The 24,313-nt window shown below is 40.2% G+C and overlaps 1 protein-coding gene across 1 annotated transcript; it reads right to left on the bottom strand.

Annotated features, from left to right (window-relative positions):
• Nucleotides 1-2: 2 nt before the first annotated feature.
• On the bottom strand, nucleotides 3-17,482 carry DIS3L (DIS3 like exosome 3'-5' exoribonuclease). The gene is made up of 17 exons (XM_075506387.1): nucleotides 17,311-17,482; nucleotides 14,463-14,616; nucleotides 13,542-13,670; nucleotides 12,750-12,885; nucleotides 11,569-11,745; nucleotides 10,574-10,652; nucleotides 9,424-9,603; nucleotides 8,239-8,408; nucleotides 7,273-7,434; nucleotides 6,259-6,506; nucleotides 5,272-5,364; nucleotides 4,025-4,558; nucleotides 3,036-3,190; nucleotides 2,748-2,926; nucleotides 2,248-2,393; nucleotides 515-689; nucleotides 3-439 (listed from the first exon to the last, which is right to left on the bottom strand). Exons 1-17 carry the CDS (start codon nucleotides 17,444-17,446, stop codon nucleotides 128-130), a joined length of 3,165 nt encoding a protein of 1,054 aa, XP_075362502.1. The 5' UTR covers nucleotides 17,447-17,482; the 3' UTR covers nucleotides 3-127.
• Between the last annotated feature and the right edge of the window lie 6,831 nt (nucleotides 17,483-24,313).

Genomic DNA, 24,313 nt, shown 5'->3' with positions numbered 1-24,313 from the left:
TTAAAATAGACATTTAGTTTCTTATTAAAAGGACTCAAATATTTAAATAGACTGCTTTTTTAAAAAAAAACAAACTTAATTGTACAAAGTGAATACTACAACCAAGCAGATGTTGCTAGGTTATAGTTCAAGTTCTAATATCAGCTGAAACATCTAATAGTGCCAAATCCCTAATCTCCTCCAGCAGCTGGTATAAGCTTGCTCCCTTGGTCTGGCAGTACTCCTGATAGTCTTCATCAATTACTTCAACTCTTGCTTTTTCTTGGGTGCGCTGGGCTTCTTCTGCAGACTGACTGACTTCTTTCACTAAGTCAGATTTCACTACATGAAAATTCTTCTGGGACACCTCTGTGTCTGAAGTCTGGTATGGTGCGTTCCTGATTATTTCAAGTTTGATTGTGTCAGCATGGCAGCGGGAGGTCTGCACAAGTATTTTCACCTTAAAAACAATATAAAAATTATTTTATTTCTGATGGTGCTATTTCCTTTTACTTTCTTCAGATTAAATACTTACTGTAATATGATCAAAAAGGCTTAATGTAACTGATTCTCCAGTAGTTGTAGTGGAAGTAATTTTATTCTGAAAGCGATGAAGTGATCCAGGCTGCCACCCACAGCTCTTATCACCTTGGCAAGAGATGACTAAGCCCTCTTTGTTTTTCATATATGCAGCACCTTTGATTCCATATCTACAAAAAAGCAGATGAGCAGACAGAGGCTGTTCTAGTGATTTTCACCCTTCTCAGTTCTCTTAACTTTGAAACCAACAGAAGGCTAGAAACCAGTAAATGCAACATAAAGGGGCAAACACTGTAGCCTGCCTGATAATCCTGCTTCAGGGACACTGATGTGCATTGCCAAAGAAACCCCTCAAGTATAGGAAAACAGCATGAAGGCTGTGACTGAAGTGTTTCAAAAGCAGTGAAGCAAAAGTAAAATACAGCCAGTGATCCATTACCTTACATGTTGGGTGGAGCCTGGAATGGCCAGATAATAGAGGCAGAGCAGCATTACAGGTTATTCCAGACAGCACAGTGAGGAAACAGTTCTCCATTTAAAAAAAAGTTACTTAAAGACTAGCAGTGTATTTGCACTGGGTTCTCTGGAAGAAGCTTTGCTTGGCTGGGTGGGTTCTGGCTCTTCAGCTGTGCATCCAAGCCAAGCCATCTGGAATGCTGGAGATGAGAGCCCTACAGAGAGCTGGTTTATATCCAAGCTCAGTCTGTGGCCAGGATCGAGCAGCCCCTGGCTGTATTCATGGAAGTCCAGGGTATTCATGCAATGGTTTGCTTTACCTAACGTGCCTGTAGAATGTTTTTTGGATTTTGTTTCTTTCTTTTTTTTTGAAGGAGAGTTCTTATGCCTACTTTTCTTGTACCTGTTAGCTAGCTAGGTAGATAGTGTTGCTACCAGTAATGCACAAACATGAAGATCATTAACTAATCCAAAATGTCCAGAGCCAGGAAGGGAGAGGAAAGGCAGTTCTCTTCCCTGCAGCTTGAAGAGCTGGCCAAGTCTTATAGGAGGCACTGCTCTCCAGTTCTATGGCGACTAGTGCCTTCTTACATCATTCACTAGTCAATTTATAACATAAGCAGAACACATGTAGTATACTTTAAAATATAGATTTAAAAGCTCAGAAATTAAAATGTAGTGTCAGCTTCGTGCAAAGAGTTGCTTTCTACTTGGAGAAGTCAGGGGCAGACCTGAGATACAGGCACTTAAAAGAGCCTAACTGCTATAAACAGCATCATGTAAACATTTCTTCTGTGCTCCCCTGCTGCCTGCGAGGAGCAGTTGTTCAAAAGGTGCCCCTCGCCTGCATAAACTAGTCTGTAGTGAAGGAAAAGAGTGCTGAGGAATGCACGGCTTTGTGATCTGGAAACTTAAAACTGCCCCTTCTTTAAGTAATTCATCACCTTCTGTGGTTCAAAAAAAAAAAAGGGCAAAAAATACTCCAGTCATTGTTCTGCCCTAACAGCTGCTTGGGCAAAAAATGGCCTTTTAATGTTTTGAAATAAATACATACTGTGCAGTACAGCCTTACCATGTCCTCGCAGGAACTCCTTTTCAGAGTCGATGCACAGAAAAGCACTGCTTATGATTTACAACAAAAATCTAAACCGCAGTCATCGGTCAACACCAGGCCACACTATAAACACTTCCTTTCTCAAGGACCAGAGTTGTCCTCACGGCATTCTAGTGACACTCCTGTCTTAAGCTCAGTCCAAGCTCTAATCAACTCACCTTGGTACAAAAACCAGCACACCATTTGTTCGAATTGAGTAAATAACACCATCTGCTATGCAGCGCTCATCTGTTTCTGGGGTTTTGTCTTTGAAGTACATGCACTGGAAGAGTTCAGTAGACTGTTTCTGAGCACGCTGGGCTGCCTGCAAGCACCCCCCCCCAACAAGAGAAGACAAAACAACCTAAATAAATATTTAAACGAGCTTGTTTGGCTTGATTTCCATAGTTTCTTTTTCCCATTACTTACTCCCTTACCCATCCCCTAGAAAAATTACATCTAAAAGAAAATCCTCCATGTGGTACAAGTGAAGTACGAAGTCACTTTTACTACCACTCTGAAGAAAACTGATATTTAAGTAGAAAACCCCCAAAGCATTATAAATAAAAATGAAGTGATTCTATGTCATTGGAGTACCCAAAAGCAGCAGTCAGGACTGGTACCCCATTCCGTTGGGCAGCACACAAGCATATGGAGATGCACACAATGACCATCTTACCCGGTTTCTGTTATTAATGTGTCTGCACAATTCCTCAAGATCTTTATTACTGAATATATAACCCTTAACATCTCCTTTAGTTTCCTTCAGAGTCGCTGTCATCAAGAGTCTGTGGACAACAATATCAGCGTATCTTCTAATTGGAGAAGTGAAATGAGTGTACTTATCTAAGGCAAGCCCTACAAATAAAAAAGGAAGCAGCATTAAGCCATCAAAGCAATCTGCTTCCCGCCCAACAGTTCAGAAATAGTAACAGGAATCGCATAAAAAAATAAAGTGAGAAGATACCGTAATGATGAAACTCTTCCTCGGAACAAGAGCCGGTTGAGAAGTACAATGCATTAGACATTGCGTGAGTGGCCATAGATCGCAACAGTTTATTTACAATTGGATCCAGTGGGTCATTTGCTTTGTCCAGGGACTCAGCCAGTGCTTTGTTAGACCTGTCAAAAAAATGTTAATTCTGAAGAAAATTATGCTATCCCTGATCATAGTAGCCTCTAGTTAAAAAGAGCATACAAAGACACATAGAATTTTATTAATCATTAATAATATAAAAATATGAATGACAAGCAGAATGATATTAAAACTTTCAACACAGTTTAGTAACAGCTCTGCTTGAGAAAGATGTTCAGGAAAAAACCCAGTTTTCACCAACAGGCCTGTCTTCTGCCACCTGGAGAGCCCAGGAGAACTGGAGCAAAACCCACTTCTACACAGTACAGAAAAGTCAGTGAGCTGGTCCAAAACCTGTTCTGTGCAGGAGAGCACAAACGGGACAAGGTGACACCCAAATAAAAGGAGGCGCTACTGATGCCCTTCACACTCTCTGATGTCCAGAAATGATGCCTCCCAGTGTGATGAAGCTCACAGGTAATTCTGAATTATTTTGAGTCATTTAAGATGACTATATTGCACAGAATTAACTTGATTTAAACAAGTACTCTCTTACACTACTATTACAGGAAATATGGTGCAAAGGAGGCTATTATAGAGCTTAACCACTACATACTGACTGAACAAATTCTTTTTGGATGTGTCTAAAATTATCTAGATACTGCCATTTTCAGTCCAGCCAGCAGAATGCAGGCAGCCTCTCTTGTTTAGAGCATCATCTCCTGCTTACAGAAAGGTCATGGTAAATTTTTTTTAAGAATTGCTATACGGTGTCTATTAAGATTGATACTAAGAACTGTAATGCTTTGTGACGATAACATAGCCAAACAGTTAATTGCTTAACTTTAATTAAAGTGCTTAAGATAAGTAATAAAAGATACCGTGTGTCTATTGAGAAACCTTTGGCACTGGCACATTCTCGAAGTTCAGTAAAAAATTCCTGTCGCGGTGGAGGGTGTTGACGCAACAAAGCTTGATGAGGAAAATATTCTGAGATCTTTTTTGCCACCCAGTGGTTGGCAAGAATCATACATTCCGCCACAGTCTCATGCACCTCCAGCGGCTGCTTAGGCATGAGATCATGGATCTTATTTTTATCATCCAGTTGCACTCGGATTTCTACCCCTTCTAGTTCCAGAGCACCACAGCTGTCCCGCTTAGCTCTAACGTGTCGTGCTATATCTGTGAGTTTTGATATTGCCCAAACCAGTTCATCCAGCTTCTTCTGTCTAGTTCCTTCATCCAAGTTTTTCAGTTCCAGGATATCACCAACAACACTTGTGTCTCCATCTAATAATCCCTGTGCTGCTTCGTAAACTAGCTTGTACGCAGATCGAATGATGGTTTTGTTGTAGCAGACTCGCAGTATTTCGTACGATTCTTTTTCTAGTTCCCACAAGACACTTACAGCATACCTTAAAGATAAGATCACAATTCTAGAAATAGTTCTGGTTGACTTAAACTATCATTTCAAGCACATCCAACTGTTACAAATTTACAGGTTTAATTCTGGGGGTTTTTTTACTGGAAACAGCTTTTTCTTCATGAAACAAACCAGTGCTCAGCAATGCCACTAATTAATGCACTTGGCCTTTCAGTCTCGTGTATCACAACTTAATAAATGAGGACCAACTATGTCAGCACCCATTGAGGTAGAGTACCCTAAGATATAAGACCACATCTATTTTGAAGCATAACTACACTGCAATAGTTATTTTTATTCATTTTTATTTTATTAGTCAGATGCATCCACAATGAACATACCTACACCCTGCGTATCCTCATGCCAGCCAGCCAACTAACCCTGTAAACTGTAATAAAACGGGGTGATGGCATGTTTGAGGAATAGGACAATAGTAAAAAACGTGACCATTCAACATGGGTGCGTGCGCTCCAGACTGAAACCCACATGAAAAAACAAGTGAAGGACAAAGATGCCTTCACCTTCAGGTTGCTGTTTAAATACAAAGCAAATTGCTAAGGGTATGGGTCAACGCTACTGGAGGGTGAGACAGTCATTGTATAACACTGTATTTCAGCTTTTTGTGACTCCCTACTACTTCCCTTACAAATAGTAACAAATAATTCAAAAAGCAAGTGCATAAGCAGTTACGACGCAAAATCTTACCTATCAACTCCACTAAGAAGAGAGCATATGTCAGCACTCAAGACGGCGGGCAGCATGTCATAACGACGATCCGCTAAATAATAAGTTGTTGCCCTGAGGAATAAAATACATTTACTGTTCTCACAAGGACTCATTGGTGTGTATCGCCCAAGCAGTTTGCAGTATAAGCATAGCTTCAGCAAAACAAGACACATAGCATGATTTTAAAAGGTTATTCTTACAGAACACACACATGCGCAATACCGAAGTCAAATTATTTAAATAACTGTTTGTACAGTACAAGCCTAATTTTGCCTTCCTCGATGTCTTCAACTGCCATTTAGGCCAGAGCTAGGGCTGTACAAAATATGCTCAGCTAAGAAGAGGTCATTTAATGGCTATACCAAACACCTCTGCTGGCTGTACAGTTTACATTTCTTTGCATCTACAAAGAATACATTTCATAAAGTGATTCAGCAGTTTAAGTTCAAAACAGTGGCAATAAAAGAAAAAGGAATATTTGGCATATTGAAACACAAAATTGAATATTAAAACATAAGCCTGCCAAATACCTCTGGAATTAAATTCATGTAAAACTTAATTCCATGTTGTGGGTGTTCTATGTTCTGTGTGAAGATTCATCCCCTTTGGAATGCAAACAAGTGGTTTGTAAATACTTCAAATCACAAATAGTAAAGTAGACTATAAAGCAAACACTAGTGATTGGGGAAAGATAAATCATGACTTTGTGGAAAAGAGCAATTTCATAGTAAAAGGGTGAAGCAGTAGGTCAGAAAGCAGTTTCTTCCCCAGCAGGCCTATTTTATCCAAATAAAAGCAGAATACCATTAGTTATATATTAGTTTTAATAAGCTGTTTCCATGACACGAAAGAAGAAAGAAGAAGAAAGAATGTTTCCTTCCTTCAAATGCTTCTCAGTGTTTCCTTAGGGTAGAATCACAAACTTCTAAGCTCCATAAATTTTCTAATTTTTAGAAAATAATTTACCTTGCTCTGGCCTCAACATCAGTGTAAGAATTTGCTGCCACAAAATGGGTTACATCTGCAATGTGGACACCTAACTCTAGATTCCCATTAGGCAGAGTTCTAACGGAGAGTGCGTCATCCACATCCTCGCAGCCTTTTGGGTCAATGCTGAATATCAAGTGTGTATCTCTCAAGTCGAGACGTTTTTTTTCCTCCTCTGGATTCACTTTCCATGGATTCTTTGAGGAACTCATGGGCATTTCACTCATCTGTACAAAAACATGGATGAACATACAATAATCTCTTTCTACAAAGAGAAGCCAACAAATTAGATATAATTAGCTTTTCCTTTTCTACTCCATTAATTGTTTTGCACACTTTTTCATCCCAGACAAAATTCTTCTTTCCTTGCATTTTCCAAGTCAGTCTATTACATTCACAGAAAGTATGAAACAGAATTGAAAAGAATGCTACACATATTATTAACAACTGATACTCTTGTGGTGATATTGCAGCTCTGGCAAACATCAGCACTGTGTATTGGTTTTTTGCATTCTTTTTCTTTCAATTAATTGTAGGTATAATACTTATCTATGATAAGTAATAAGATATAGTAAGTAATAAGTAATAAGATGAGATAAAAATACTTATCTATGAGAGCTGGTTCCTCTCCTGGTTGAAGACAAAAGTATTTAAGACAATGATTTCAGTAGCTCTGGGCCTTTAGGATCAGTACCATAAACACATACTAAAGACAGCAGTATTTTAAAAGTCTACCTCAAATCAGAATTAAGAGTTTGTAATCTTCTCCTCATAGCAAACATATTGTCTTAAAATCACTCTTGACTTGAAAATTCATAGTATCTACAGAACCACTGATCCAAAAGTAATTCCAGAAAGATAGCCTATAAATAGTTTTCAGCTTTCAAAAACCTGTTGGCAACTAAGACATTCAGCTGTAAGAGGGTCCCCCTCTTTGAGAAACAAGACCCTGGAAATCAATGGAAAATAATGTATCTAATCACAAACACTAACCTGGACTTCTGAGAAAGGGGCAACACAGATGCTGTTCTCCACCAGAATAGCTGCAATTTCCCCCTCGAGATCTCCAATTCTTCCTAGAACTCTCACAAAGTGTCCATTTGGATATACAGAAGTTGATTCCCAAGAATCAATACGCACGACAACTCTATACTCCTGCAGCAAGACAATTCTGTTAGAACAGCAATCTGCTCCTGACAAGCAATCAATATAAATACTCCTTCAGGGGCAAACAATGCTATCCAAAGAGATTGGCAACTCTAAAAACTTTATAGAAAGCAAAAAGAAACCCACAATGAGAAGCATATGAACAAATACTGAGAATTACATTTCTTTCCAGAGCAAAGACCCACTTTGGGGTCATTATATGGAGAATCTCTGTCTTAAGTATAAAAAAGAAAAGCAAAACCAAGATGTACACAAATATTCTTATATCAGAAAAGACACAATTGGAATTTACTTCTTAGCTCTGAAGAAGTACTTAACATTACAAGGTAAAAGCAGCTAGGAATGAACAAAAACATGTTTCTTCTTTCCACAGCAATGGCAAGTGAATCATCATAATTCATTATCAATTTGTTAAAAAGCTCTCCTTACTACTTTCATCAAAGTTCTATACAGTCATAGATCCAATAAAGCCACAAGGGCTATTACAATTCATACCCCTAATATCGCCTTTAATTTATCAGAAAAAAACCCAAAGCAATTAGCATATAAATGCTTAGGGTACCTGGACTGTGGCCCAAATTCAAAACTCAAATAAGCTTTATTACCTGAAGCCAACGCAGTTTTGACAGGAATTGCACACATTCCTTCAAGGCAGAAATTGAACTACCCTCACAGACTTAACTTTATTAATAGTTTTACCCATGTTTTTGCCAAGGAAAACACCATTAAAGCACATAACACCCACACAATTTTGTAGGAACACAGAATAGAGAAACACTTCTGTCAAATTACCTGTAATGCATCAGCTTGCTGGGTACTGATCCGGATTTTGGGAATTCGGTAGTCCCAAGGTGTAACAAGGATTTTCTGAGCATTTCTGCCCTGGGACTGGCTCTCTTCTTTAGAGGGGAAAGTGACCACATAATCCCTCCAGTTCTTTTGAATGATTCCAACAACTTTACCTTTTAATAAGGAACATTGTTGGCTGTACATTAAAGAGTTAAACAGGAACATGAAAGCAAATACGTAGGAGGTATAGAAGATTCATTGCTTTGTAATATGAACTAATGTGTCCACAAATCTGTATTACAATTGCTAACAACATATGGCATGCAGACAACAATACAAGTTTGTTATAAATAATCGTTGGCACAGCCAGGTTTTAATGAGCTTTTATTTATGTGGAGACTAACTCATTGTATAGATTTCAACTGATACAGTACATAAATTATTCAGAGAGATTCCCACTACTGCTGAAATGTGGCCAATTTAGTAAAAAATACAGAAAATTTTTAATAGCAAAGATCAAAATCAAACAGCATTTTCTTGCAGGAAGAGAATTAACCTCCTAAAACTTTTAACTCTGACCTCAGCAAACTTTCAAGATGTAGCTATACCGGCAGAGTAATAATTTTCAAATAAGACTCTATGTTCCCATGATACATAGGCATGTCACATTGTAACGGGAGCTAGATACATCTTCACCTAACAAAAAATTTTTTCATCTTGAACATTATTTGTCATCAAGGAATTAAAAGGATGCTGTTATCTTTCTGTATAATCAACAGTGATAGCAGAGGACTTCAGTGCGCACTCTGGTAAATCGATCTGTATTAGAATGGCAGTTCATCTCTTGTAGAGCTATGAAGAGTGACAGCATGGATTTGGGTAGCAAAGTATTCCAAACTCAGTATTTTAGGAAGAATACTACAATAATTCAGCTATTTCTGAGAATGAAATTAAAGAAAAAAAAGAGGGGGGGATGGGTTCACATGTAGAAAGAATCTAGTGGCTTTCTTGTTGGGGTATGTTAGAATGCTTTAATTTGGGATCATCACTTCAAATTTACTATGGTGAAAAAAATGTGACAATCACAGAAATCGAGGGAAGGGACTGTATAATGAAGAGTACAACACAGCTGGGGTCAAGGAAGTGAGGTAATCTTAACAAACCATTGTATCACGCTATCTACTTTACCTGTGGGCATAGGGTCACCAGTGGTGTCTGCAGGTGCTTTATCCTCAGTCTCATTTTCACAAAGGGCAACAGTCCTTCCTTTCCATTCATGCAAAGGGCGTAATTCAACAGCTACCACATCACCATGGATTGCACGATTTCGAGCTCTGGCCCCATAAATAAGGATGTCACTTTGAAGTTCTAAATTTAAAATTAAAAAAAAAAAAATAGAACTATAAACTGCTAAAAAAATCCAAATCCCTCCACTCTTGGCAGTATTCTGCTGAAATAACAAAAAATGACATTTGCAATATGATTTCTTCCAAAAAGGACTACTGGCAAGTAATTAATATTGCAAGAAAATTAAAACCTTTTCCTCTTTTTTTTTTTTTTAGAGGAGATATTAAGTGATTCTGTAAGTGAACTCTTGGATAAAAAGCAGCATAGGCTAGGATGAGTTCATCGTTCTTAGGCAGCAGCTTTAAAAACACAACACAGCTAAATTGTGGAAACCACTGCCACACGATTCTGGGCAGGGTCCAGAACAAAACAAGTTTTTAAAAAATGATTAGTATATTGAACACTGGTTTGAGTGCAGGGTCTGTCACAGGAACATTTGAAAGTACTTATTAGTGAAAGCTGGGACAATATATCTGCACAAGGATAATCGTCTGTTTCTTCAAAGGTATTTATTACTAACTCCTACCAGAAAGACAATACTGGTGTTCCAATCTGATCCAAAAGGCATTTTTCCTATTATGTTCACAATGACCAGCTTCCTAATCCTGCCAACATCTATGCAAACACTTATTTCAGTCAAAGGAGTGGTCACCTGAACTTAGAGCAAAGCACAGAGATAACAATTTACACCAGTATTCAACTTCAGAAAAGGTCTAGGGAAACCTGTTAGTAGGACAAGAGTCCAAAACATGGCCAAAGATACTAAGAAAGAGGAAGGAGGACATGAAGGGTATTGCTTTCTCATGAGGCCCACCCTCTGGCTTAATCTTCAGCCTCCTTTCTGGCCCATGAAAATAACCCGAGCATTGGAGTATCTTAGCTTTCATCTTTAATAACTGAACAGCTACATACGTATGGCTACATGGCTTCCTGTAAAAAGTGCAGACAGTGTCAAAAAGGCATCGAGTAAATCCTCTCATTGTCTTTTCACCTGTTTCTTTGCTGCCAAACCCCTGAAGTCGAACAAAAGCCTCCAGTTGTGCTCTATGCTTATTGACATTCAGCGTACCCTAAAAGAAAATAACAAACCGATAAACCGAATGAAACAGTCACACCTCTAAATAGCCAACTTTAAAGTATAAATTTTTTGGTTTTACAATTATTTTTACATAAATTAGTAGTTTTTATTGATATGTAGGTTATTTTGAACGCAACTGTTCTCTCTGTAGGGGGAGAATGTACGACGCAGAACTTTAAGTACTCACTTCTGGAAAAGAACAGTAAGCTCTTTTAAATGCTCAATTTAATTGTAAGATGGTAAAGGTCCTTTATTCAAAGCACAGGCAGTGTAAGATTACTTTTGCTGCCTGCCTTAATATGGAATCTGGAGCTATTCCTACAAGAAAGAAAAACCTCAGTCTTTCTGTTCGTATTCTATTCCCGCCTCACTGCTGAAATTGTCAAGAAAGGAACAAATTACTACCTCTAATTCTTTAAAGTCTTTTTAAGAGAAGGACACTTGTCCACCAACAATCTGTATTAAGGTCCAGAACAGCCATAAAACCATCAATTACTTTCACTGACTGAGAGATGTCTGTGCAAATGAAGTAAGAAACGCTGCCCTTGTGCAGCATTATTTATATTTAAGAATGAGGTCTAGCTGCTTCATATCACACCTAGTTTCTCAATTTACGGGTATATCGCATATCAACCTGAAGAAAAATCCATAGCAAATTTAAGATCCTCAGTAACAAGTTCTCATTTTAATTTCTCCAAGAGAAAAAAAAACCCACGTGATGAAGATGAAGTAGGGGAAATATTTTGAGACTCTTAATCCCTTCCATCCTCTTACTCTTGCTTTTTTGTTTGCTTTCCCTCTTCCCACTACAGCAATATTCCTTTATCTAATCAGTCTAATTCAGGCAACTAAATGGAGCAAGCACAAGACCGCATTGTTCTACGTATGCTCTCTGTATAGCAAATTACCTGTATATATCTTCCAGATTTGATCCCAGCCTCCAATATTTCCACAGGTAAGTGCTCAGGATATTCTTTTCCATTGTTTTCTTGGCTTTCAGTCTCCCGTGCACGCCGAGCTTGAAGTATAGAGTCAAAGAGTTCATGGGCAGCCTTTAATTCAGGCCAAAAGTTATCCAAGTAATTCTGTATGCACATATATAAACAAACATGAAAGTATTTAGAGGTCTCTGTTCTTTTAATAATGCATTTGGGAAGCCCATAATGGACAAGAGCTGTCTCATATGCTATACTCAAATAGCACTTCCAAGTGGTAATGATGTGTCTGCTCTAAACACCACAGATTTGTTCTAGATTCAACCTCACTCATTTGCTAAATACAACAAAGGAGGCATGACTGTTAAGATAGCATCCTAGACTAGAGATTCACAAACTTTTACTGCCAGTATACCCCATCCAGGCTACTTACTTCTTGTAAAGTGCCATAGCAGAAAAATCAAACTGGCAACCCACTATTATTTTTATACTTTTTATATGATTTTGTACGCTACATTTGGGCCACTTTCCATTGCCTCGTATCAATTAAAAAAAACAAGCATCATCATTTTTATATAGCTTCAAGATAAATCCACTTGGCCCTGTTTTTACTCAACATCCTTTCACAGCTAAACATAAACATCCCATCCACATATCCCACTGAATACAAGCGGTATCAGAGATCAACAGCCAAATGAAGAATGAATTATCTTCTCATGCATCACTGCATCCCAAGTAGTCAAGGCTAAAGTAAACTGGCAGGATAATGCTGATGGATATTTAGGCTACAGCTGTTTATGAACTGCTTGCTGATCTAGACAGTTGGCTGAGGTAACTGATCATTTTTCATCAATGCCAAATTCTTTAAAAGCCAGGAAAACAATGAAAAGGGCTCATAAGAAAGACGACCTCTATCTTTAGAGCAGCTGTTTTTCTTTTCAGTTCTTTGGTTTGCTCGCTGCCACCATTTTTTATGACATTCCCATGACTGACATCTTTGCTTTCTTTGATAAATGAAGACATGAGTTAGCATCATAGTTTTCTTAAATGTAAACTCTGAAACGATTTGCACTATACATTGGGCTTTAATGTACTTGCTTCAACATTTTGATGCAGCATAAAGGAAACCTTCTTCTATTTTTCTGGCATGTTACCTTGAAGGAAATCACAAACACTCCTTCTGTTTCATTCCCGTACTGCCTGATAGCATCTTCATCTTCTGTTACCATAACAACTGGCATCTGACCCAAGCAGTGATTATAATACCAGACTGCTGCATTGTAAATACTCCTAGAAAAGCAAAGTTTGAAATAAGATTTCTGGCATATCTCATTTGCTACTTGCAAGACATTTGCAGGCTTTGTATAAAGGAGATTTTAGTTTAACACACATACTTTTGAGATATATACACCAAGCTACATAAGCCTTGTATCGGCAAAAATGTTTATGTTCTATGCATAAGCACCAAGAGAAGAGAGGAAAATAAAATGTTTCCTCCCCAATACATCCACTTGTGCCCTAGCTACAACATAACATATTGTTCCTTGGAGTGAAAGTTTGTAAAAAGCAAGTTGGAACTGCCAGGACTCCAACGCTATGGTGCTTGCAGGCTATCAAACACTGCATCTAACAGTCCAATAAGGTGTGCCTGATCTATTTATTATGCTAAAGCATTTTTTTAAATGGCTGTGTAACTTCAAAATGATGCAGCTTTTTTTTTTAGCATTATTGCATTTAACTGAGTACATTTTTGTCCATTTTCCTAAGAAAACAATGTTGACACTTTCTTAATCACAAAAGGACAATCTAGACTTTCAGTAATTGTGAACTGTTCCAGAGCTAAGTGGAGCAAGAGTATGAACCCTTATGTACCCAATGCATGCTAATATTCCTAAATACAACGTCATGATGTTATTCAGTGTAGTACTATGCAAATTAAAACAAACCTGGTCTGCCATTTCTCCATGGATTCTCCCTTCTCTCTTGGCAAATAAGAATGCTGGTGGAATTCATTAGCAAACACAGTACAGTCATGACGGGCATCCTTTACTAGATTTCTTAACTTGTTGTACTGTCTGGAATACAAAAAAGATAAATATAGTCTTGTGCTTTCTTTTGACAATGCTATTTTAACTCCAGATGAAAATACAGCTGAAAAACTCAAGGAAAAGTACTGTCATGCACAAAGAAATGCATTCATTAAATTACACCACAGTTGATAAAACCTAAGCATCACCTGTAAACAAGCTTTTCTAATTTCCATTATGAATGCTTCTGATTTTTAAACATACTTGTTTTCCAATGAGCCCCACAAAACATCGTAAGTGTTCAGGAACTTATTTTGTCACTTCTGGGACAAGAGCTCTTTCTTCAGAGGCGTTTGTGCTTTAGAAACATAGGAAGACCTTGATAACAAATTGTGCTCTTATACGCTATGGCGATACATAGATTAACAGCTGGTAAGGTAAGTACCATATAACAGTATTCATTGCTCCCCAAAGACAAGTGCTCAGTCTTTAATACAGCAAACCAAAAACATGTCCATAATCTAGCTGTGGCACGTCATATATCGTTACTGCAAAGTCTCCTTAATTTCTGTCACAAGCCATCTGATTAGTTAATAATGCCACAGGTTTAATACCGCTCCTATCAAGTGAAAACTATGACAGGCATTGATGTCCATGGATCACAAAGGATCACAGTTCTTTCCCTTCTGTAAAATTACATTAAGACACTTGAAAGACCTAAAAACAAATTAAACACAGTATATTTCCTGACTTTGGGTTGCTGTGCTTAAATATACATTTTACAAAGTTAGTATCTTTACTTCAATCTAAATTAAAAATAAGTTATTAAAGGATAAGTACCTGCGTCCTTTTTGATGTTGCACAGCTTGACATGCTGTTTGCATGAAAATAATACCTTTCAGCTCTGGAAACTCGAGAATCTCAAGGTAATCTTGAACAACCTTGCAGTCAGGGACAACATAATGCGTAACGTCATCCGATAACAATTTGCCATCTAAAATATAATTCAGAGTTTAAAGGTTTAAACTTCTGGTTGCAATACTGGTTTCTTAAAAATACTTTCAGATGTCAGGAAATTAGAGTTGTGTATCCTCAAAGGTATACATATCTCTTTTCCTGATGAACAAAATTATGACTACTATGGTACAATTCTGTGGTACGATCTCTAAAAGTTGCGACAGAACCCTTTTGCATCCACCGACGCCAAAATTTAGTGCAAATTCTATCCAAACGACTGAAAAAGATCCACTTTCATTATGAAAAGGATGTAACTTAAAGAGTGCAGGTAACAGTCCTTTTTTCTCTACTTCCATATGAAAAAAGAGACTACACATCTGCCACAGAAAATCTTTTCATGGAATTTTTAAAGGGTGTAGAATTATGGGTACAGATTCCACAGATCTCTCCATTCAACACTATCCATTTACAGCAGGATCTTTTTCTATATCTTTACATAAAAGAATACAGATAAGGGTACACATGGACAAAAGCGATGCTACTGCAAAGAGAAGATGTTCTTGAATCTAAACTCTTAACCATCATTGCTAATTTTCTCTAAAGAAACTCCATCCCTTAGGAATATGCCATCAAAATACCACAACCAACCCATCACAGATGACATCTTAAAATGTCTCAAAAGTAATGAGTTTAATTGCTTTTTTCAAAGATAAAGATATTTCAAAGATTATCCAATAAACTTTCCAGGGGGGAGGGGAGAGATCTCCACTGGATTTTCTCTCAATGCCTATTTATCCCTTATGATAGTATAGACACTGAACTGCTGAACTTACCGTAGCACAGACAAATTATATATAATAAAAGTATAGAGATTTTGACAAGTCGGGTTATTTTAATGTATTTCTTAGAAGATGACAGAGGACAATCTGTCTATTAACTGTGATCACTAGAAGCGTGAATCCAGTAGGCACAATTCTGCATACAGTAACATGGCTACATCTCACACTGAAGGCATATAATGGATGATGGCAGAACGCAGACAAGAAAGCTACTATTTATTAATAATTCAGAAGAGCATTAAAAGTGAAATGTCACTTGAAGATTTATGTAATCTGCCTATATTAAGCTATCCTTGCCTAACCTATACATCTAGACCAAAATAACTTCTAAGTAGGCACAGCACCCCATTACAAGTATCTGTAGATGTGATTTATGCAGGCAGTCTCTCACAGTGCATGAAATAAGTTTGCTCAGCACACGGTGCAGAGTCGGGAATGAAAACAAATGTTCACCTCACCACTGAGTTACCTAGAATAATGACAAAGGGACATGTTCTGACACTCATCTACAGCACAATTTACATTTAAGTCCAGAAGAGGGGAAGTTAGGCATGGCAGGAGAGGAAAGACTTTTTTTCTGGTACGTGCCTGTAACTTACCCTTAAGGAGTTCATAACCAAATGCGATACATTAGGGAGCAGTAACTATCACTAGTCCTGACATCGTAGATAGCAGTAATATACTAGACTACCTTCTGCCCACAATTGCAACAGGCACCTAAACCAAAAGTGACATCTATAGTAACTACAGTTCAGAAGAAAAAAAAGAAAAAAAAAAAAAAAAAAAAAGAGTTAAAATCCTCAACCTTTTCTTTTAGGTCAGCAAATAATTTGGTCAATTTAAAGAGATTGGATATTACGTTAGTTATTTGCCATTTGATATTACGTTAGTTTCTTGCGCCAAATAAATCATGCTATTTAACAACAAAATCCCCTGAAATATCAACCAAAGGTCACATGATGATCTATGATGCACATAATAGCACCACAGTATGTAAAAACAACAACAAATCTAGACATCATAGAGGCTGGCAGTCTTACCACGTCTGAAATGGCCAGATATAACATTGGCAATTACATTTAATTACTTAACAGAAACAACTGCTGATGGAGAATTACAATCGCTTCAAGATAACGGCTGGGCCCCACCATAGGAATACTTAACAGGTACGTATAGAATTTAATTCATGATATAAACCACCACCCTGCAGAAAGTACTGCATTTTCTAAGATCTTTTAAAAAACGGAAGTATGAAACTTGCATTATTCTTTAGCCTTTTATCACTGTCTGTAAACTGTTCACAGTTAAATCCTGTAACAATCAACTTCTCAATTCCTTTTTCTCTTTTCTTAACACCTCGTTTATTTGGGAAAGCTTTTGCTTTGAAGGAGTACTTTTGCTGTAGCCTTGATTTGGTACCGTTTGGTTTTCCCCCAACTTCATACGCGGCTGTTCAGCACTGTCCATACCCGGGTCGGGATGCTGAGGAGAGGTCTGGGACGAGCCTCCAGCGGCCCACACGGCTCCAGCGCCCGCACACCGCACCGGCCCCCACCTCCTCCCCGGCTCTCTCCCGCTTTATTCCCCTTTTATTCACGGCTCGCCCCGCTCGCTGCCCGCCTGCGCTGCTCTCCGCACCCGCGCCAGCTCCCGTCAGGCCTCCCCGCCCCGGCACCCCCGCCTGCCAAGGCCGTGTGTGGATCACCTCTGCCCAGGGATCACCCTCTGCACCCAGCTTCGGCCTACGTGAGCTGAGCCACAACGGCCCCCAGGGGCAACCTGCCCACCGCTCCAGCTCGGCCCCCGGGCGACCCCGGGTCTGGCAGTCCGGGTTCCCCTGCCTCTTCCCCCAGGAGCCCCGGCCCCCAGCCTCCCGCCGCCAGCCCCCTCACCGCGAGGACAGGCGGCCCGGCACAGGGCGCTACGGCACGGCACGTCGGGGCGGAGGTAGTGCTCCCGCACGACGCGCACCGAGCGGCCCTGCTGGCCCCGCAGCTGCAGCACTTTCTCCGTGCGGAGCATCGGCATGGCGGGAAGCTGCGGCCCCTCGGCCAGACCCGCTGCTCCCACGGCGCTTGCGCATGGCGCGGGGGGCGGTGCAACCGTACGCGGCAGGGCCTCAGTGGAGGGGCGGGAAAAGATCGGGCTGGTGGTAGTGGCGCTGCCGGGGCGAGCTGAGGGAACCGGGGCGGCAGCTGAGGGACGGCTCTGAGGAATAGGCGGGATCGAGCTGAGGGGACCGGGACGGCTCTGAGGGATAGACGGGATCGAGCTGAGGGAACCGGGGCGGCAGCTAAGGGACGGCTCTGAGGGATAGGCGAGATCGAGCTGAGGGGACCGGGGCGGCAGCTGAGGGACGGCTCTGAGGGATAGGCGAGATCGAGCTGAGGGGACCGGGGCGGCTCTGAAGATAGACGGGATCGAGCTGAGGGAACCGGGGCGGCAGCTGAGGGACGGCTCTGAGGGATAGGCGGGATCGAGCTGAGGGGACCGGGGCGGCAGCTGAGGGACGGCTCTGAGGGACAGGCGGGATCGAGCTGAGGGAACCGGGGCGGCAGCTGAGGGACGGCTCTGAGGGATAGGCGAGATCGAGCTGAGGGGACCGGGGCGGCTCTGAAGATAGACGGGATCGAGCTGAGGGAACCGGGGCGGCAGCTGAGGGACGGCTCTGAGGGTTAGGCGGGATCGAGCAGAGGGGACCGAGGCGGCAGCTGAGGGACGGCTCTGAGGGATAGGCGAGATCGAGCTGAGGGGACCGGGACGGCAGTTGAGGGACGGACGGCTCTGAGGGATAGACGGGATCGAGCTGAGAGAACCGGGGCGGCAGCTGAGGGACGGCTCTGAGGGTTAGGCGGGATCGAGCTGAGGGAACCGGGGCGGCAGCTGAGGGACGGACGGCTCTGAGGGATAGACGGGATCGAGCTGAGGGAACCGGGGCGGCAGCTGAGGGATGGACGGCTCTGAGGGATAGGCGGGATCGAGCTGAGGGAACCGGGGCGGCAGCTGAGGGACGGCTCTGAGGGATAGGCGGGATCGAGCTGAGGGAACCGGGGCGGCAGCTGAGGGACGGACGGCTCTGAGGGATAGGCGGGGTCGAGCTGAGGGGACCGGGGGGGCAGCTGAGGGACGGCTCTGAGGGATAGACGGGATCGAGCTGAGGGAACCGGGGCGGCAGCTGAGGGGCAGGCGGAAGCGAGCTGGGGGAACTGGGGACGCAGCTGAGGAGAGGCGCTGAGGGACAGGCGGGAGTGAGCTGAGGGAACCGGGGCCGCAGCTGAGAGGAGACTGAGGGGCTGGGGGCCAGGTGGGGGCTGAGGGGGAGACCGGCCATCGGTGGGTTCTGAGCCCTGGGAGAGCCCTAGCTTGTGCGAGTGGGTGAGCAGAGAGGACAGATTCCCTTTCAGTGAGGGAAAACCGAGAGATTTGGAGGACAGTGGAGAAAATGCTGAAAAAGTGGCCGGGGTGTCCATGGAAGGCGAATGAGAAGAACCTGTTAGAGTCTTGTTAGGCTGCAGTGGCATTAGGCTGGGGTGGTCGTGGTGAAGATACATGCAGGGTTTTTCTGGTTTTAGGATTCCTATTACAAGGGCAGTGATGCGGATTTTGGTGTTGGAGGCACTGGAAGATTGAAAAGGGCCCAGGGAAGAACAAGAACAGAACAAGGCTGTCTTGCTGTGCCTAACCTGTAGTCCTGCATAAATGCATGTGTGTGAACCTCCGTGGTCTTCCATAGCACCTTCCAGGAGAAATCCCAGGTCCGTTCCTCAGATCGTCTGGTTTTGTGTAATCACCTGCCAGCACTTGGGGAGTTGAGGTGGGAAAGGGGGCTAGGGTGTGCGAGGAGTGCAGGCAAGCCCTAATGTCAGCTAATTTACAGTAGGCACCATTCACATTTATGGAGGGGAAGATAAACGCACTGAAAGATTAAGTCTTGCTCAAGATCAAACAGAAAAGCAGTGGAAGGTCACGAGTCCAGTGCGTTGTTTCTGGGTCTGAGTCAGTGCTCTGTAAATAAGGCTGTAATGCTGTTAGTATGACATTTGGGGGATGGTTATTTTGACTACTAAAAAAGCATTAATACTTTCTCAATATTAATTAATTGCCTACATCATAACCTCACTTGAACATAAATACATGGTGCAAGCTATCTAGTATTTGTCCTTCTGAGGAAAAAAGACTGGGAAAGAGCCAAGGCAGTATGTCACTGTATGTTCCTGTTTATTCTACTTTCTTATTTTTCACATGTTTTATAAAATGTGTATCTCCAATGACTAATACTTCTAAGTAAGCAATTGGTGCCAGTAAATGGAAGTACCATCTGTAAGAAACTGATTTGCAGAAGCTAAGTTCTCAAACATATGAGGAGGAGGAGGTGTTATAACTTAGTGAGAGACGACCGAAGTGTAGACTTGGGTTTGGTAGTCAGGATGATTTTAGACATGTTATGTAAGCAGGATGTGAGAGGAAAGGGAAGATGGAGACCAAAATGATGGAGCTCTTGTTCAGAAGGAACAAAGATGAAATAACCAGTGGTGATGGAAAGGGGAAGAAAAACATGTTTGGGAGAAAAGACATTTAATTCAGTTTGAAATGTAGGGGATGCCGATTGCTGACACAGTGAAGAACACAGACCAGTGTGCTTACTCAGTGTCATTCAATGACTGCAGTAAAATGAAGGTTAATTAAATACAAGTGACTGAGATCACTGCTCTTATTTGTTCACTGTTTCACAAAGAAAATTGTAAGACCTTTGGGCTAAGTTCAAGCATTGCTGATGGTGTTGAGTAGCTGCATGCTTACTGTGAATAGCTTAGTCAGAAAATTTTTAAAATTCTCAGTTTCCCCCCTCCCTTCCTTCCTCTCTTGGAGAGCAACCTTATATGAGTAAAAGTCAAAGGTTGAGTCACTAAAGCCAAAGAGAACTGTTTACACTTTATCTAACAACTGAGTTTGTCCCAATGAGATCAGAGACAAACTTTCATGCTCATCAGGTGATTGGCTTTATTCATGGCAAGTAGTTTGTGCAGGGAGAGCCCAAACTAACAGGATAACAAGAGCATCTTTAATTATTTTAAAATAAATGCTGCAAAAATGTTCTAACTATCAGTATCAGAAGATCTTGTTAAATGCTGAAGAATGAAAGCGGAGTGCAGCGCAGCTGCAGGATGGTGAGACATACATTTCTTCATGCAGTTTTCCTTCATTAAGTGCTTGAGAAACAAAACATGGTAGAACAGAAAGCAAGTAGTAGAAATATTCTTTTCATAGAGTATTCCTTACTTCATACAGTGCTCCCTTGCATAACACCAGTGAGTGCTAGAGAAGCTTTTATTTTAAATGAGTGAGAAGAGTCTCTTTAAAGTTCAATTATGTGTTTGTTCTTGCCTATGTTGGGAAGAGTGAGCCTCTCAGGACATCTCCCTGCTTGGAAAAACATGTCAGGAGATGCAGTACAGAATTTCAATGTAGTACCTTTTGATAGAAGTTGCTCAGTATTTTGGCAAAGAAAGGTTTCAGGTCATTGGAGAATACCAGCTTTTGGCTCAAGTTGCCCAAGCTTGAAGCCTGGCTCATCTGACAAATGCCTGAAAACAGGGTGACCTAAGAGACTCGTTTTGAAAGCAGAAGTGAAAGTTTATTATGTATGTTATTAGGCATCTATATGTGGAAATGGAATGTGCATAAGGCAAAAGCAGGTATTCAAATATAGGTGTGATACATTGTTGACCATTTAATGTTCACCTGCTTACCGGTATTTGTCAGTTGGCACCACACAGATAGACCTGATACCCCTCACTTCTGCCCTGGCAAAGCAACTACTGGGTTTTCTTCTTGCAAAGGGATTTCTTCCTTGTGTTTGTAAAGCCTGTTATTATACCCTCCTCCCTCCCTCCTGTTGTGAGGTGGGCTGCATAGCTAAATTGGGCTTCATCAGCCAAGTTTGTGTTTAAGATGGTGGCAGAAAAATAAATAGAAATGTATATAGCAAATTATATTCTGGTCAGCTACTGTGCTTATAAACAACTCTGCAGTAGACAGCCTAAAGATGGGGTTATGTAAGCTGTGAGGTCTAATACAGGCTGTCTGAAGAAAAGAAGATGGAGTAACACAAACAAGAGACAGAATATTAAAGTCTGGGATCCACACAGTTGTGGAATCAATAGAAATAGTATCTTTCCATTTGAAATAGGCCCTTTTATTTTTTCTCCAAGAACTCCATCACTGAGGTAGAGGATGGAAGATTTTATTATCTTACAGCATACCTCTGAAGTTGGTTCTTCCATTCTTAAAGCAATTTTGAAGCAACTGGCAGTTCAGCATCTGCTTCTAACTCATACAAAACTGAATAAATGCTGTCTTTTCTCTTCGAGATTCCTTCTCCTGGATTGCTGGCTCAGTAAAGGCCAAATACTGTAAAAATCGTGTCCACATCTAGAACAATCTCAGGATTAATATGCCATTCCTTGCAATCAAAAAAAAGTTTAATGCGCAGTTCTTGCCCAGTTGCACTCTGGCTGCCAACACTTAGTGTCTTTTAGAGATTTAGTCTCCTTCCTACTCTGCAGCAGAGATAAGCAGCAGATAAGGGAAGCTGCCTGTATTTTCTGAATGAAAGAATGTAAAATCAAGATCGGTATCCATAGTTCCGATACATGTAACTGCATTTCTGAAGTAGAATTCTTTGCCTTCATTTGTGAGAAAGCATATAAAGACTCCCTGCATTTGTTAGCAGGAGTGACGAAATACATGGTGATGTCATAGCTGAAGGTCCGGGAATTTTACTCCATTAGGTCAGAATGGTCAGCTTGTCAATGAAGCTCAGTCTAACTGATGTAGTACATGCTTTTATGTTATTCTGTTTATCAGCAATATTCCCTGTTGGAAATCTCTTTCTACTTAAAGGAGCTGTACCAAGGTTAATTATGTTTATTGTTGGAAAAAACTGACTTCATTGTTAGTCTGAATTTGCTAACTTAGTTTTTGCCTCATGATGTATTTGTAAAACTGGAAAGCTCTCTCCCATCGAATTTCTTTTCCTCTTCTGCTTTTATGCTGTCATCTAATGACCTCTTTTGCTTTTTCTTTGATAACTTAAACAGGTTGAACTCTTAATTTTTCATGTGTCACAACTCTTTAATCTTTTTGTGTTTTATTTCTGAAGAAAATGCCATTGCTTAAAATCCTCATTGCGTTGTGTGTACTAGAATTGAAAACTGCACCATGGTCTGAAACAGATACTATGTAAAAATCTTCCTACTTCTTGTTCTCCTGTATATGCATCTTAGAATTAGACTTTTTTTTTTCTTTTTCGTATTAGTATTGTGCTGAGAGCTCAGGTTCAGTTATTAATCTATCACTATTTTCAAATATTCTTAAGAGTCAGTAATTCCTAGACAGGATGCCTGCTATGTAAGCATGGCTTACATCCTTTGTTGCTTGAAATTTAAACTTTAACTTAATTTATATCTATATACATTATTTGCTGGGACCCAGTGTACGAAGTGATCTAGGTCAGTGGTCTGTCCTCTGCCTGGTGTGCCAGTCACAAAAATATGCAAAAGATATCTCCACAATGACCCTAGTAGGAAATCTGAAAATAACATTTAATTATAAGACCTTTTATTTAAACTTTCCTTAGTCAATTTAATATATGGCATGCTGATTCGCAGCTTTTAAAAAAGCCGTGTATGTGCTGACTAACAGCTAGTTTTCCAAAAGCTTTAAATTCCTAGCAGAATTCTTATATAGTTGCAATATTGCTTTTACTCAACAAACCTATAGTCTTATCAAAGAAAGATATCAAGTTATTTTAACAAGGTCTATTTTCTGTAATCCTGTGTTAACTGACATTAATTATATCACCCTCCTTTAATTATTTTTATTGAATACCGTATTAATTAGACTTTCTGTTATTTTGCTTGGAATTGCACTTTGACTGACAGGCCTATAATTACCTGAATTATCCTATTTATCCTTTAAAATTATTTTATAGCATTACAAAGAACATACTAATGTTCTTTTTATTTTATTGAAAATAAAATTATTTTGTGTTCGCGCATTGTTAGGCTTCCGATTTTGCTCCCTGGATTTCAGTTAGTCATAAACCATTTTACTACGTTTAAGTTTGCAATACCGGTTACTACCACTGGGAGACACTATTTAATTGATTTTGGGTTGAAATGGTGACTTTGTCTTCCATTACCGTGTCTAATAGGCTAAAATTCAACCTTTCAGCTTCTGGGAACAAACTGCTTTGAGTTGCTTATAACATAACTAGACAAATTTCTTCTCCAAAATAAACTAGAAACTGATGCTGTTCTGTAATGTAAAGAAGGCTTGCAGATCTCTTCAAGCATGGCAGGAATATGAAACTACATGATGTTTACAATTATTGGAAGCATAAAAGCAATTTATTTATCACAATACCTGATTTTTACTATGGTATGCATTTGATTTTCCTCCCACCACTCTTTTCCTCCTTGGATGCAGTTCAAAAGTTTACTACAGCACTGAATTGCAAAGTTGTATACTCTTATTTCACTTATTTTCTGTACCTTTACTTTGTGTATTCCAGGTTTTTTACTATATTTACTGATGAGAGATCTCAAATATTATTTAAAGGAAAAGAACCTTTATACTAACATCATCAGAATGTTAAGCTTTAGCTGATTAAGGAGCTTTAGGTTCTTTGTAGATGGTAATAATTTGGCTGATTCCAGTATTTCTGCTTTCATAAAATATGTTTATATTCGTTACACTAGAAATTATGAAAACAATTTAGATAGATCAAAGGAGGAGTCCACCACACCAATCTTTTTGTCATCAAAATGCACTTGATTTGGTTGGAGCCTTTGCATTGAAATGATGCTCTGTGGTGCCTCAGCCTCTGGAGTA

This window comes from Mycteria americana, chromosome 6 (genome assembly GCF_035582795.1).
Source record: "Mycteria americana isolate JAX WOST 10 ecotype Jacksonville Zoo and Gardens chromosome 6, USCA_MyAme_1.0, whole genome shotgun sequence".
In the NCBI taxonomy this organism is placed as follows: Eukaryota; Metazoa; Chordata; class Aves; order Ciconiiformes; family Ciconiidae; genus Mycteria; species Mycteria americana.
The sequence above is the reverse complement of the archived record's forward strand: the minus strand, read 5'-3'. Positions and strand labels throughout refer to the sequence as shown.